The following is a 14,638-nucleotide window of genomic DNA, read 5'->3' on the forward strand; positions in this document are numbered from 1 at the left end:
ACCACTTGTGTCTGACCTATTAAAAATGTACCCAGTCATTAAAAATGGCCAGTTAGGGAATAGGCCATGTATAAAATTTGTCATATAAAAATTACCCATTTACCTCTTTAAAAAATAATAATATTTAGACTTTAGACCACCAACTTGTCGTGTGGTTATACATTATGGTAGCAAGAAGCACGCTTGCTGTACTTCAGCAACCTGGCTAATTTTTTTTTTTTTTGTAAACCGTAACATTTTTGTTAAAACAGCCAAATGAAATCTCTTCTTTATACAGCTGTTAGTTTACTTCCAATTCACCCCCAACCCCCAAAATCAGTCTGACACTCGCTGACATGGTTAATTCGAACCTGTATTGTAGTTTCTAAATTGCGGCTCTGCAGACCCAGTCTGGGAACAAAGTACAACATGAAGACGCAGGCTGTCTCCACCATCAGAGGAGAGGAGGCACAGCTAACGTTCTCTAAAATACTCATCTGACTGCCCTCGAACTTCCACGAAGGCAGTGACATCATAAACACACTGGTGGCTGTGTCACTGACCACGGGTGAACGTCCACTCACTACCTGTTGTAAGCCCTCTCTTTCTTGGACTTCTTTCATGGCTTTGTCCATGGTCTTCTCGCTCTCCCCACGGCACTTGGGGAAGTACCACTTGCCCTTTGGTTTATGGTTGAGCCCCACGCAGGAGAAGTGGAAGCACTTGATGGGGCATTCATCATTGTCACAGCGAATCATCTCCCCATAGGAGACCTGGTTGCACAGACAGTAAGTGGGGTCATTGGGGTCAATGGGGAGGTCAGCAGGAGAAGCTTCCCTCTCTGCTTTGGCCTTGGAGCGTTTTGCTTTCTTCTCCTTGGGCGTTCCTGAGGTGATGTCATCATGGTCGTGATTATTCGATGCATTCTCTTGATTCTCATTGTTTCGCTGACTCCTGGACCGCTTGTTATTCGGCTTATCTGCCTGTGTGATGGCCTCACTCTTTGACTTGTCCTGGCCCACCTTGCCGCTGCCACCAGTGCGGTTACTGATGTCCTGGTGTGCTTCGAAGAGCTCCACGTGACTGTCCACCTGTCTGCTGCGGTTCTCCACCAGCTCCACCATCTGACTCACGATCTGGATCTTCTCATCGCCCAGCTCCTGGCTGCGGATCAGGGCCCTCTGGATGCAGTGCAGTACCAGGCACTTCTGGGTGCCGTCTGTCTCCCGTTTGAACTTCTCATGGTAGTTGTCCAGCTCCTTCAGGATCTCAGAAACGCGACAAGGGATCAGAGGTTCCTGCGGGGAGTCAGAGCAGAGAAGGTAAGCGCAGCAGCCTCCCAGAGGCCACTGCCGCCATAGCCCCGCGGCCCAAAAGAATTTCTGGTAGTATCATTAACTATGACTTTCAAACTGTACTACAAAACAATAGTAATAAAAACTGCATTGGTATATAAAAAAAAGACAAGGTGATCAGTGGAATCTAAATGAAGACACAGGAATAAACCCACACACCTATGAACACTTGATTTTTGACAAAGAAACCAAAACCATACAATAGGGAGAATATCTTCTACAAACATTACTGGTTTATCTGGATGTCTGTATGTAGAATAATGAAAATAAATCTGTATTTATCACCCTGCACAAAACTCAACTACAAGTGTATCAAATACTTCAATGTAAAACCAGATACACTAAATCTAATAGAGCAGAAGTTGGGGAATAGTCTTTAACTCACTGGTACAAGAGACAACTTCCTGAACAGACATCAGTGGCTCAGTCACTAAGGCCTACAATTAATAAACAAGACCTCCTGAAACTGAACAGATTTTGCAAGCCAAAGGACACCTTCCGTTGGAAAAAATGAAAGAAAACCAATTGGGAAAGGATTTTCACTAACCCTATTATCTGACAGTTGGCTAATATTCAAAGTATAAAGAACTCCAGAAGTTAGACACCAACATCCCAAATAACCCAAATAAAAATCAGACAGAGGTAAACAGAATTTTCAACAGAGTAATCTCTGTTTGTTGAGAAACACTTATTAAAGCAATGTTCAGTTTCCTTAGTCATCAGGGATATGAAAACCAAAATGACTCTGAGATTTTACTTTATAACTGTAACAATGGCCAAGATAAAAACCTCAGCAGACAGCACATGCTGGCAAAAATGTTTACTCCTACTTGCTGGTGGGAGTATAAACTTGAACAACTACTCTGAAAATCAATTTGGCATTTTCTCAGAAAACTAGTAATATTTATACCCCAAGATCCAGCTATATTCCTGGGCATATACTCAAAAAATGTTCCACCAGCTCACAAGATCACTTCATCAACTATGTTCATAGTAACTTAATTTATAATAGCCAGCAACTGGAGACAATGTAAATGAAGAACTGAAATGAAGAATGAGAAAAGAAATTGTATAAATAAATGGTATAAACTCATTTATATGTGGAAACTAGTTATAAAGTACATGATAACCATTGTTTAATCCAAAGCCACAAAGAAGACAAATAACAAGTAGGGCCCAAGAGATGATGATGTAATCTTCTTTGGGGGGGTGGCAACCTCTGAAGTGGGTGGATGGAAGGAATTTGGTAATGAAGAGGATGGTGGGAGATTAAGTGTAGGAATAATAGAAAGGGAGAATGGAAATCTGTGGTAGGGGGTGGGGCAATCTTTTTAGTGTGCCAAGGACCTATGATGTGGGGAAGACTCATATTCTAGCTGAGACTCCAAGCAGTGGAGGATATGGATCTTGAAGTTGCCATTTCCTGTAACCAAGTAGAATTCTCAGTGGAGGGATAAATATAACAACTCACTCATAAAAACCTTAGACGCAAAATGTCCTGCTTATAAGATATGCAGACACAAAGTTAGAACAGAGAAGGAAAGAATTACCAACCAATGGCTAGCCTGAATTGAGGCACATCCCATGAACAAGAACGAAATCTTGGCACTATTGTTAATTCTGTGTTATGCTTGCAGACAGGAACCTACCATAACTGTCCTTTCAGAGGATCCACCCAGCAGCCAATGAAAAGTGACTCAGAGACTAAGAGCCAAATATTAGATTGAGCTCAGGGAGTTGTATGAGAGAGTTGGGAGAAGGACTGAGGGACTAGATGAGGACAGGGACATCACAGGAAGACCAACTGAGTAAACTACCCTTAGTTTCAGAGACTGAAACAGCAGTGAAAAAGCAAGCATGGGCTAGAAACTAGGCTATGATGAATATTTCTGGTTGTCAACTTAACTACATCTGGAATGAACTGCAATCCAGAAATGAAGGGCACATCCATGATCCAGATATTAAGACTTAAAGATACAGGCTTCTGACCCAGATATTGATAAGGAAATCTTGAGGGATAAGAGCCATGAAAGGCTTAGATCCAAGCAAGGTAGTAGATGCATTTAATACCAGAAGACTGAGGCAAACAGATTTCTGAGTTTAAGGCCAACCTGAGTTCAAAGATAGAGCAGTGCCAGGTTCAGGAGTGGTGGTACTCACCTTTAATCTGAGACACACATTCTTCTGGGGACTACATAAGGACATTGGAAGAAAGAATATTGACTCCTCTTTGCCTGCTTGAACTTACCTGCCAGTACATCTGGTAGAACCTACTTTTTCAGCATTCCATCTTATACAGAAGACTAGGAGAAAATAGCTTGGTGGGACTGAGTGACTACTAGATTTTTACTTTTTGGGACTTCCCATTCACAGCTGGGTTAAGTACACTACAGACTGTAAGTCATTACAATAAATTTTCTACTTATATAAAGACATTCCATAAATTCTCTGACTCTAGAGAACCTTGACTAACACATAGGTTGCAGATATGCAGCCCTGGTCTTCATGGTGGTCCTTAAACAACTAGACCTGGGGCCTGACCTAATTCTGTTGCCTGTTAATTGTTCCCCTAACTGGACTTTCTTCCCCTAATTGTTCCCCTAGCTTGTCCTTCATGTGTGTTTCCAAAAAGCCAGAGAAGGAACTTTCTCTGACTCTGTTGCCTGTCTTATTTCCTGTACTGGGCTAACCTCAACAAGTGAAGTTGTGCCTAGACTTACTACAACCTAATATGCCAAGACTGATTTATATGCAGGGAAGGCATCATCTTTTCTGAAGAGAAAGGTTGGAGTACTGGAAGGGGAAATGGTAGGAGGGGTACTGGAAGAAAAGGAAGGATGGGAAACTGAGGTCTGGATATAAATTTATTTATTGAGGTTTTTTTTCGTTGTTGTTTTGTTTTTGTTTTTGTTTTTGTTTTTGTTTTTGTTTTTGTTTTTGAGACAGGGTTTCTCTGTATAGCCCTAGCTGTCCTGGAACTTACTTTGAGTCTAGGATAACAACAACAAAAAATGAAGTCTAGTTGTTTAATTCATAAATGCATTCTATAGTATGAGGTTTGTGAGCATATAGGTCCTAGTTGACTGTGATCTGTAAGGAACTTGGGAAATATATCAATGAAATGGGCTCTATGGAGTAAGTATTGACTTGTGGTAAGTTGTAGGATTTCATAGACCCTTCTCATTTCATTTCTTTATCTTTGGGACCTGTCTATACTAATGTAATTATTTGGCCTCCTATTTCGCCACCTATTGGCATAATTCTCCCTCTTTTATCTATACTCCATCTTTACACATTAGTTCAAATGAAATAATTTATTTTGACCAAGCCTGCCCAGTCAGTCACCAGGTTCTCCAGCGTGGGAGTGAGGATTAAAAAGAAAAAAGACAGACAACATTTTAGCATGACCCACATCAATTCTGAGACTGAAGGCAAATTTTATTTTCTCAATCTGCTTTTTATACCATTTTAAATACATGCAAGTGTTAAGGGCGAGCAGTACAATAAGGAACTAAAAGGACAATAGTCAAGGAACAAGCAAGACAATAAACACAAAGCCCCATGAACACTGTGGTGATAGCTGTTTCTAAGGATGATCAAGACAAAAGAGCCTACATCTTTGTTCTACCTTAAGACCAGATTCTTACTTCCTTGTCCTTGGTCAATGTCAGGACCCTCCTTGGACTTACCTCTTTGTCATGGCTTAATGTCAGATTCCTGCCTGAGCTTACTTCCTTGTCATGGTCAATGTCAGATTCCTGTCTGAAGCCCATTTCCTCATCCTTGGCCAATGTCAGACTCCTGCCAAGCAGCACCCCAAAAGAAAGTTTATAAGTTTGATTGGCCATGGTATTTTATTAGAGCAACAAAAAAATAACCTTCATGACTTCTGGATGCTGTACTCCCCAAATTCCTTTATTTTTTTCTTTGTTACTTTACCTTCAATGTCAGTTTTGCTCCTCTTTGCCCAATTGATTTTACTGATATGATTTTAATAAAATTCTTCACACATAATGAGAGTTTGAATACATGGTTTTATAACTGATGCCAGACTTTAAGGAGTATTTGGAAAGCTTGAGATCTAGAATACACCTAGAAGAAGTATATTCTTTTTAAACAAGCCTGTGTAGGAAGACTTTTGCCTCTTAATCCCTGGCAGATCTGTAGAGCTATTTTAGTGTTCTGGGATCCTGATCATGAATTTCAAGTATCTCTTAATTTCCAGTGTCACCTGTGTGAGTTAATCTAGAATTTTTTCATACTTGTTACTAGTCCGGTTGTTGAAAACTCCTCAGAATTAGGATTTGTACAGGCAGCATACTCATTTTGTCATGCAAAATTAGAACAGCATAAGTAAGAAGGTATCATTTGATAGAAATGTTATGTGAGAATAATACTACAACATAAGATGAGTGAGGAGAATAGACTTAGAACTTTCATATTAACTAAAGAAAAAAGTGAAGAACCTCTTTATTTTACCATAAGAAATAGTACATGCAATACAAAGATTTATTTCCCCAGTTACAACCACATGTTTATAGCTCCCATACTTTTAATATTCATGAAGTGCCTGTGAAATTACCTGGTAACAGTGTCTTGTATATACTAGCATACTATTGTGTCTATGTGACATCAGGCCATGAAGCACAAGGCTGTGATCAGCCAGATGTCAATCAAAGGTTGAAAGTAAGTTACCTTCAAATAATTCTAAACACTAAAGACCTGGAAGATCTCTCAGTAACATAAACTTCTGTAACAATATGGAACATTCATATATTCATCAAATATCTAGAGAGATATGATTCCCTGGAATCAGTGTCTACTTCTCTGTATTTAATCAGCACATGGTATGTGTGGGGGCTTTATCTCATTTTTTTTACTGTGCTTTCTACATTTATTATATTCACAGACTTCAATTATCTCTTCCTTAAATTCTTAAAGACATTGTCCATTTGTCAATTTAAGGAGCTATGACCTAACTCATTTATACCCTCAAGGAAAACTACTTAGAATTTCTGCCAACAAGACATCCCTTGAATATGCAAAGTAGAATTCATCATTGTATTTTTTTAAAAAAATATATACATTCCATTCATTGTTCCCTTTCCTGGTCCCTCTCACACAGTTCTTCATTCCATTCCTCTCACCACCCCCTTGCCTCCAAGGGGTACTTCTCCCATTACCAGGTCTCACCCTTCCCTGTGGCCTCGTGTCTTCCATCATGACCAAGATAAAGCTCATCTTCTCCCACTGAGGTCAGAGCAGGGAGACCACTGCTACATATGTTCCAGGGGCCTCAGAACAATCCCTGTATGCTCCTCATTGGTGGCTCAGTCTCTGGAAGCTCCCTGGGGTCTGGGTTAATTGAAACTGTTGGTCTTCCTAGGGGTCGCCTTACCCCTATCTGCTTCTGTCTCAGTCAGCTGCTGGTAGGACCTCTCAGAGGACAGCTATGCTAGGCTTCTATCTGTAATCATGTCATTGTATCAGTAATAGTATCAGGACTTGGTGTCCTCTCAAGTTGGCCTGTCATTGGGCTGCCCTTCTTTCAGTCTATTCCCCATTTTTGTCCCTACAGTTCTTTTAGACAGGAACAATTCTGGGTCAGAAATTTTGACTGCGGATTGGTTACCCTGTCTCTCCACTTGGAGCCCTTTCTATTTACTGGAGGTAGACTCTGAGCACCCTTTCCACAATGTTGGGCATTTTGGCTAAGGTCACTCCTGGGTCTCAAATACTTTCTAGAGGATCCTCCCCAATACACACCTCAGGCTGCTTATTTCCATTCATTTTCCTGGCCATTTGGCCTTCTCTGCTACACCCCTATACCTGATTCTGTTCATATTTTCCCTCCACCCTCCCCTCTCCAACCCAGGTCACTCACTCAATCTGCCTCCCATGATTATTTTCTTCCCCTTATGAAGTGGGATTGAAGCATCCTCCCTTGAGCCTTTCTGTTTCTTACAGTTTGTGGGTTGTATCCTAGGTATCCTGTACTTATAAATTAATATATACTTATCAGTTAGTGCATAGCATACATGTCTTTGGGGTCTGAGTTACCTCATTCAGGATAAAATTTTCTAGTCTCATTCATTTGCCTGCAAAATTCATGATGTCCTCATTTTTTATAAGCTGAATAGTATTCCATTGTATAAATGAACCACATTTTGTATATCCATTCTTCAGGTAATGGACATCTGGGGTTTTCCAGCTTCTTGCTACTACAAGTAAGGCTACTATGAACACAGTAGAACAAGTGTCCCTATGGTACAGAGGGACATCTTTTGGGCTTATACCCAAGAGTGGTATAGCTGGGTCTTTAGGGAGAACTATTTCCAATTTTCTGAGGAAGGACCAGTTTGATTTACAGTGTTTGTACCAGTATGCAATTGCACCAACAATCAAGAAGTTCTTTCTCTTTCTCCACATCCTTCCCAGCATATGCTGTCACTTTAGTTTTTGATCTTAGTCATTCTAATTGGTGTGAGTTGGAATCTCAGGTCATTTGTTTTGCATTTCTCTGGTGACTAAAATTCAAACATTTCTTTATGTGCTTCTCAGCACAAGATTCTTCTGTTGTGGATTTTCTGTTTATCTCTGTACCCCATTTTTTAATTGGGTTATTTGATTTTTTGGAGGATAACTTCTCGAGTTTTTTATATATTTTGGATTTTAGCTCTCTATCAGATGTAGGTAGGTTTAGGGAACATTTTTCTCCCAATCTGTAGGTTGCCTATTGAGGGTGTCTTTTCATTACCAAGACTTTTAAGTTTCACTGTACCAGATGAAACCAATTAGAGTTTTCTTTTAAGATAAGTGACTTCCACCAGAACTTTTTATATTTTTATCAATTAGTTAAAAGCTTCATACACTGTATCTTGAACATAGTCATCCTCTCTCCTGAATTCTCTCAGATCTTCCTCATTCTTAAAGTTCTTTCATTATAAGTTCCATAAAGTTTACTTTGTGTTGCTCAAGTACTCTTGGATTTACTGCCTGTTATTGAATGTGCTTAGCCTAACAGATAGTCCACCATTATACAAAGAGGAATGTCTCTTTTCACCAGCAATGTTCAGATATTGCCTTATATCAACATACATAGGTCTTGTGCATGCTGTCACACAATAACTGTGCAGACATATATTTAAATGCAAAACACTAGAGTCATAAAGCATGAAGAAATGAAGCAGTTATATTTATCTGTATTTCTTAGCTTTTATAATGCTGATAGTTGTTTTGCTGTCTAGTGTAGAAAGAATGAGCTGAATCATGAATCTTTTGAAAAAGGACCAGGCTGTCAAGTGGGGTCACTTAAACAATAATGGAAAAAATATAATCCAAATAATCAACCATATTATAAAAAAATATTAGACCCACTAACTGAAATGGGGCATACACTTAGCATAGTTAATTTGGTTCTCCAGTCTATAATCTATAAGGGAAAATATAGCACTATTTTGCTGTGAAAAAAAAATCATTAAATGGATATCATCTCCCATATATTATGTCCCTATTACAGTGATATTTAGAATGACACACATTTCCTAAGACTCACTCTTCATTATTAAAAAAAAATACTATTTATCATTTTATTATAAGATTATGGTATTTTCATCTTTCTCATCTAGGTAAAGCAGAATCTGGAAATAACGAAATCACGACTCATCACAATAGGGCCTAATGTAGGAAAACACATGGAAATTATGGCTGTGATATTCATTACCCACCAACTGGGATTATTTGAAAGAGCAATATAGCCTTGTAAAATTGAAGAGAGAGTATAAAATGCTAGAAATGTGCAAACCAGAGTCAAGATGGTGTGTGTGGCTCTGATTTCAGCAGAGTTTCTGATGGAGGCATGAATATGGAGAGTGTGTTGAACCCTCTTCTTATGTCCATAAAGTATGAAAATCATAAAAGCACTGGAACTTACAATGAGCAGAGAACATAGGACTTCAGGAAATACACAAAATGCTGTATACATTATATCTACTAGTTTGTCACGACCTATAGAGTGGCAGAATTCAAAGTCTCTCTTTTGTGTCTTATTTTTTTTATTCCTATTGGTAGCTGTATACATGGGTAAAAGCATATTTACTAGAATGAAAAGGATCCAGCAGAGAGAAAAGGATAGGCCCATAAACGTTGTAGTTTTGGTTTTATATTCCTTCAAGCAGGAGTTCCTGGGGCTAATGGTGATTGCTTGAAAGACACTCAAGAAACAGGTGGTGCTGATGGACATACTCCTGGCTAGTCTTTGAAAATAAAAAGTAAGTTTGCACCCAACATCACTGAATAACTGCTTCCACCCGAAAGCTCTCACTACTTCAGGGAGACCTTTGGAAAGAATAGTTAAGAAGTTGGATGTGAACACATGTATAAGAATCATATCTATTTTCTTCAATGTGTGTTCATTGTAATAAATGATTAGGTAGTAGAAAAGAAGAGTGATGTTTCCTAGAATACCAAGTGCCGTCTGAAGTGAGATCACTATTCCAACTATCATGGTCCTCAAGTCCATTCTGTTATTCAGCAATTCTTATTTATTTATGTATTTTTTTTACATTATGGCAATAATAAAATATCTGAGCCATTGCATATATTGAGGTTTCTTGATTGGGAAGCGTGTGTAAGAATCACAAAACAACTATTTTGAACCACAAAGACATTTTGTAGAGTATAACAAGACTGTATAAAAATAAATAATTTATCACCATTAATAGTTTCCAGTGAAAAATTTGACGTCTATAAGTGCACATATTTATGAACTGAAATTCCCTTATATTTTAATGAAATGTTAGCATTAAGAATAATGGTGTTCCATCCAGTGGGAAACACTGACTAGTGAATTCAGATGGTATGAATGCTCACTTCTATAGTCCAGAGTAGACAGTCACACTGGAAGAAAACAGACATTAGTTAACATTTCAGTATGAAAGAAATTAATATTTTACTCCTGTGATACTGAAGCCATAAAATTGTACATGTTATAAGACAGAGTGTAAATGTACTCCTTGAAAAAGTCATTTATTATAAGAAGTAGAAGAATGAACAATAAGTTCAAGTTAAAAATTGAAACATGTGCCCCATAAGAAGGCCTACAGGATCAACTAACCTAGACCTCTGGGAACTTCCAGAAACTAAGCTACCAACAAAAGAGCATGGTTCAGGTCCTCCCCCACAAACACACTAGCCCCATCACACAGGTTGCAGAGGTCTGTCTTGTCTGGCCTCAGTGGGAGAGCAGGCAGCTAATCTTGTGTAGAATTGATGTCCCAGGGAAGGTGAATGTGGGTGGCAGTGTGAGGTGGGTGTGGGTGTGTGGGTGGGTGAAGAGGATGGGGAGCAAAGAGGAGGAAAATGGAGTAAAGAACTCTTGGAGGGGAGACTGAGGTGGGCAACATTTGGAATGAAAATAAATAACACAGTTTAAGAAAATGGAACATGTTACTATGATGAAGAGCTCTCAACAAATTTCACAAAAATTCATACTTAATGACATAATTATGCTTGCTCATTTGGCATCAGATTGTGGGAGAGAGCCACAGCAAAACTACCCTCTGTGGTGATCTTCAATGACAATAGGTGGCTCAAAGCTACCTATAATCCTGAGTAAACAAGTGAATTATTTATATAATAGCATACGTATATGGGAAAGACTATTGGCTCTGATTAAGGATGAGGTTAAAGTAGACAGACATCTCATGAACTGTTCCTAGTTTTCTCAGGGATAAATATGTTAATCAAGGATAGGCATGAATGTATCTGTCAAAAAGTGTTCTTCTGGTGATGAGATCCTCAAAGGAAAAAAAAATCACAACATAGAAATAAGCAGTAATATCAAACAAGAGATATCCCCACATATCCATTATAAATGTACTGCCCCAGCTGATAGTGAGACTCTCTGCAGCAATATAACTAAAACAAAACAAAACAAAACAAAACAAAACAAAACAAAACAAAACAAAAAAAAACCATTTACAAATGTAAGATTTCTCAAAAGCCACCCAGAAAAACATGGGTTCTTATATTATGATTGTATTTATATAAAACACAGTATATGTCTACATTGATTAAGTCTCCTAAAGAATAACCTAGACATGAACTTATGCACTTATAATCACACACAAAATAATGCCACCTATTGATTTAATGACAAAGAATTGTAACAAATATAGTTGTGTATATCCTACTTCCATTTCATGAGGTGCCATGACACCAGGGAAAAAAGAGGCTCCCAGGACCCAACAGGGATGATTCTAGTCAAAATGCACAGAGAAGAGGGGATAGAACCTGTAGAGACCATCTCCAGTAGATAGGTATAGCAGCAGGTTGATGGATGGCGGCATCCACCCATCTCAAAATTTTTAATGCAGAAATGTTAAAAGACTTTCTAAACTTAATTGAAAACTGCAAAGAGAAGTAGCAATAATCACTATTTAGCTAAGGTCATTTCACACCATCTATACAGTCTGAGTTTTAGATGATTGCCTAATTTCAAAAGATAATTTGGGGCAGTTTAGAGACTTAAGAAATGAGAACATTACCTGACTGCTTGCACAGATAGTCACATAATTTTGTGCTCAATGAGATTATGTAAACTACAATTTGAAATGTTCAGATGATACTTAGATTCTTTCCCCTGTATGTTAAATTGTCTACATCATATATAAATAAAATTTATATACAGTGTAAATCAATGGAAATAGCCTATGTCTAATTTGAATTTGATATGTTAAGATAGACCCAATGTTTTTTACATTAAAATGTTTTTATGATTTCATGATGAAAACATGATGGGATATCTCAGATAAAGATTAGCACAGTATTATTTCATGAACATTGCTCAAAACTTATTATCAACTATGAAACATGAAAACTAGCATGGGAAATTCTACTGTGGCATAGACTAGTAGTGAGGAGGAGATTAGTTGTTAAAGGGCTTGCATCACAGTTGGAGGATTTATGTTCAATCTCTAGAACTAAAATAAAATAACTAATGTGTTGTCATGCAATCTTTAAAATGCCTCATTATTATGTTTTTATTATAACATAATTAAATCGTTTTCTACTTTTAAATCATTTTATCATGTATGTTATCAGCATTGACCATTTAGAACAGAAAAACCAAAGCAAATTGAAATGCAAAATTTGTCTTACGAAGATGTCCATAGTTCAGTGCTTGCAAATAAGGCTCCTTGACCATTTAGAAAAGAAACAAGTAAGATTGTAGTAGCCTGAGCAAAAATAATTTGCTTTGAGGCTGTGTCTCCTAGGAATGTCAGAAAGTATATACACAAAACCTGGAACATAACAGAAATGAAAATATACATGTTAATGTCATTCACTTTTAGTCTAAGCACTGGAGAGTGTGAATCAAAAGTTACTTGCAGTCACTGAACAGCAAAGCTGGTCTAATTGGAGTTACAGTCAGCTGAGATCCCAATTTCCCAAAAGTAATAACACAAACTTTATTTAAGGATCTCCAAATGTGATTGTACTATGAATAAATGAACATAGTCAATAGAGAATGCATCTGAACTTATGTAGAAACTACACACCAATCCAAGCATACAAACAGAAGATATTGTTATCAGCTATTTAAAATTAAAGCCTTTCATTTATGAATCCCTAGATTTAGTGAAACTTTTTAGTTATAATGTCAAACAGTGGATGGAGATTGCAGAGTTTTAAGGAAGAACAGGTGCAAGGATTGCGATCTCTAAGGGGATAGAAACTCCCCAACAGAGTCAACTAATCTGGACCCTTTGGGCTTCCAGAGTCTGAACTATTAAACACAGTAAGTTTATGGGATAGCCGTAGACATTCCAGCACATATGTAGCAGATGTGCAGCTTGGACTTCAGTGGTCCATGACAACTGGAATGGGTTCTATCCCAAAAGCTGTGTCTGTATGGCAGGATATGTTATTCGAGCTGGGTTGCCTTGTCTGGCCTCAGCAGGAGGGGAAGCACCTAGCCTCAGAGAGACTTGAAGTGCCAGAGTGGCAGATTTTTCAGGCGATCCCACCACCTCAGAGAAGTATAGAAGGGTAGATGGGGGAAGGATTGTAGGAGAGGGTGACTGGGAGGAGGGATGTCAGTGGGATGTAAACTGAATAAGTAAAAGATAAAATAAAATAAAAGCTAGTGAAAGTCATTTAACTATGTCATACGCAAACTGTGAAATATAAAAAATTGTGCACTGTATATATTTAAACAAAGAAAAAATATTGGTGAGGACATATATGATTAAATATTTGCATGCCATGACCATAACTATAGGTTCCATCAACATCAACTATGAAAACTGGGGAACACAATATTAAACTTTTAGGAAAAATTGATTATCTCTAAACAAGGGAGAAAGAAATAATGAACAAATAGTTCATCTTAGCTTGAACATTGTACAAAACTCCCAATGTTGATGTCACTTTCCCTTCAGTGAATGTTCCAAAATTCAAAGAGGAAAGTAACCCTTGCAATCGGGTCATGTCTCTGTTTACTATAGAAGCTGATTCAGATTCTTGGTTTTTTACATATTAGCATGACAATAATTTCATTTTAATCCTTGTCAAACATGAGACACTTTGATCCCTGCTTCTATGATTTTCATATTTAAAAATTTGTGCATGATTAATGTAAAATTTAGAAAGAGAGAAAACACAAATGACATAATAGTATAATCATAACACATCTTTGAAATCAGATTCACTATATCATTGGGATGATTCACCAAGAGTCAGCAGCAGAGAATTTATCACTTTTTTGCAATACTAGGGATTAGTACCAGTTCAAAGAAATACTTCTCATTAGCTATCTACTTAAAGCCCAGAAATTTCTCTTACATGTGTTTCCATTCCAGAATCCCTTCTCCAGAGTAAAACACTTACCAGACTTCTTTTATTTTCTCTGCTTAACAGACTCAGTACAAATTACATACTTTGCTCTTTCCCTCAGCAGAACCTTCAGCTGTGTGCAGCTTCTAGCATGCTGTCAGCACTGTAGAGGTGTGACAGAGAGAGAATCCCTGATAAAGGTTCTCTGTGACTTCATCTCCCTTAGAATGGGAATCATTACCTCCCCTGCAGTGACAACAACAGTGTTTGCTTTGGGAGACAATAATCACCAGAGCTGATTTCTTGTTTCTTGTGATTGTCTCAAAAGAGGTAGAGTGTTTGGAGAGTTTCTTAGAATCCCAAGATTCCAATGGAGGAGCTAGAGAAATTACCCAAGGAGCTAAAGGGAACTGCAACCCTATAGGTGGGACAACAATATGAACTAACCAGTACCCCGGAGCTCTTGT

At 38.0% G+C, this 14,638-nt stretch overlaps 1 protein-coding gene and 1 pseudogene across 1 annotated transcript; both read right to left on the reverse strand.

The window, feature by feature from the left end:
• Window positions 1–518: 518 nt before the first annotated feature.
• Window positions 519–1,103, reverse strand: LOC110283940 (inhibitor of growth protein 1 pseudogene; annotated as a pseudogene).
• Window positions 1,104–5,780: 4,677 nt separating this feature from the next.
• LOC110284319 (vomeronasal type-1 receptor 4-like) lies at window positions 5,781–14,375 on the reverse strand. Its single transcript, XM_085832935.1, has 2 exons — window positions 14,226–14,375; window positions 5,781–10,232 (listed from the first exon to the last, which is right to left on the reverse strand). Exon 2 carries the CDS (start codon window positions 9,853–9,855, stop codon window positions 8,959–8,961), a length of 897 nt encoding a protein of 298 aa, XP_085689061.1. The 5' UTR covers window positions 9,856–10,232; window positions 14,226–14,375; the 3' UTR covers window positions 5,781–8,958.
• Between the last annotated feature and the right edge of the window lie 263 nt (window positions 14,376–14,638).

The sequence above is a fragment of the Mus caroli genome, unplaced genomic scaffold (assembly GCF_978045245.1).
Source record: "Mus caroli unplaced genomic scaffold, Mus_caroli_1 scaffold_18, whole genome shotgun sequence".
NCBI lineage: Eukaryota > Metazoa > Chordata > Mammalia > Rodentia > Muridae > Mus > Mus caroli.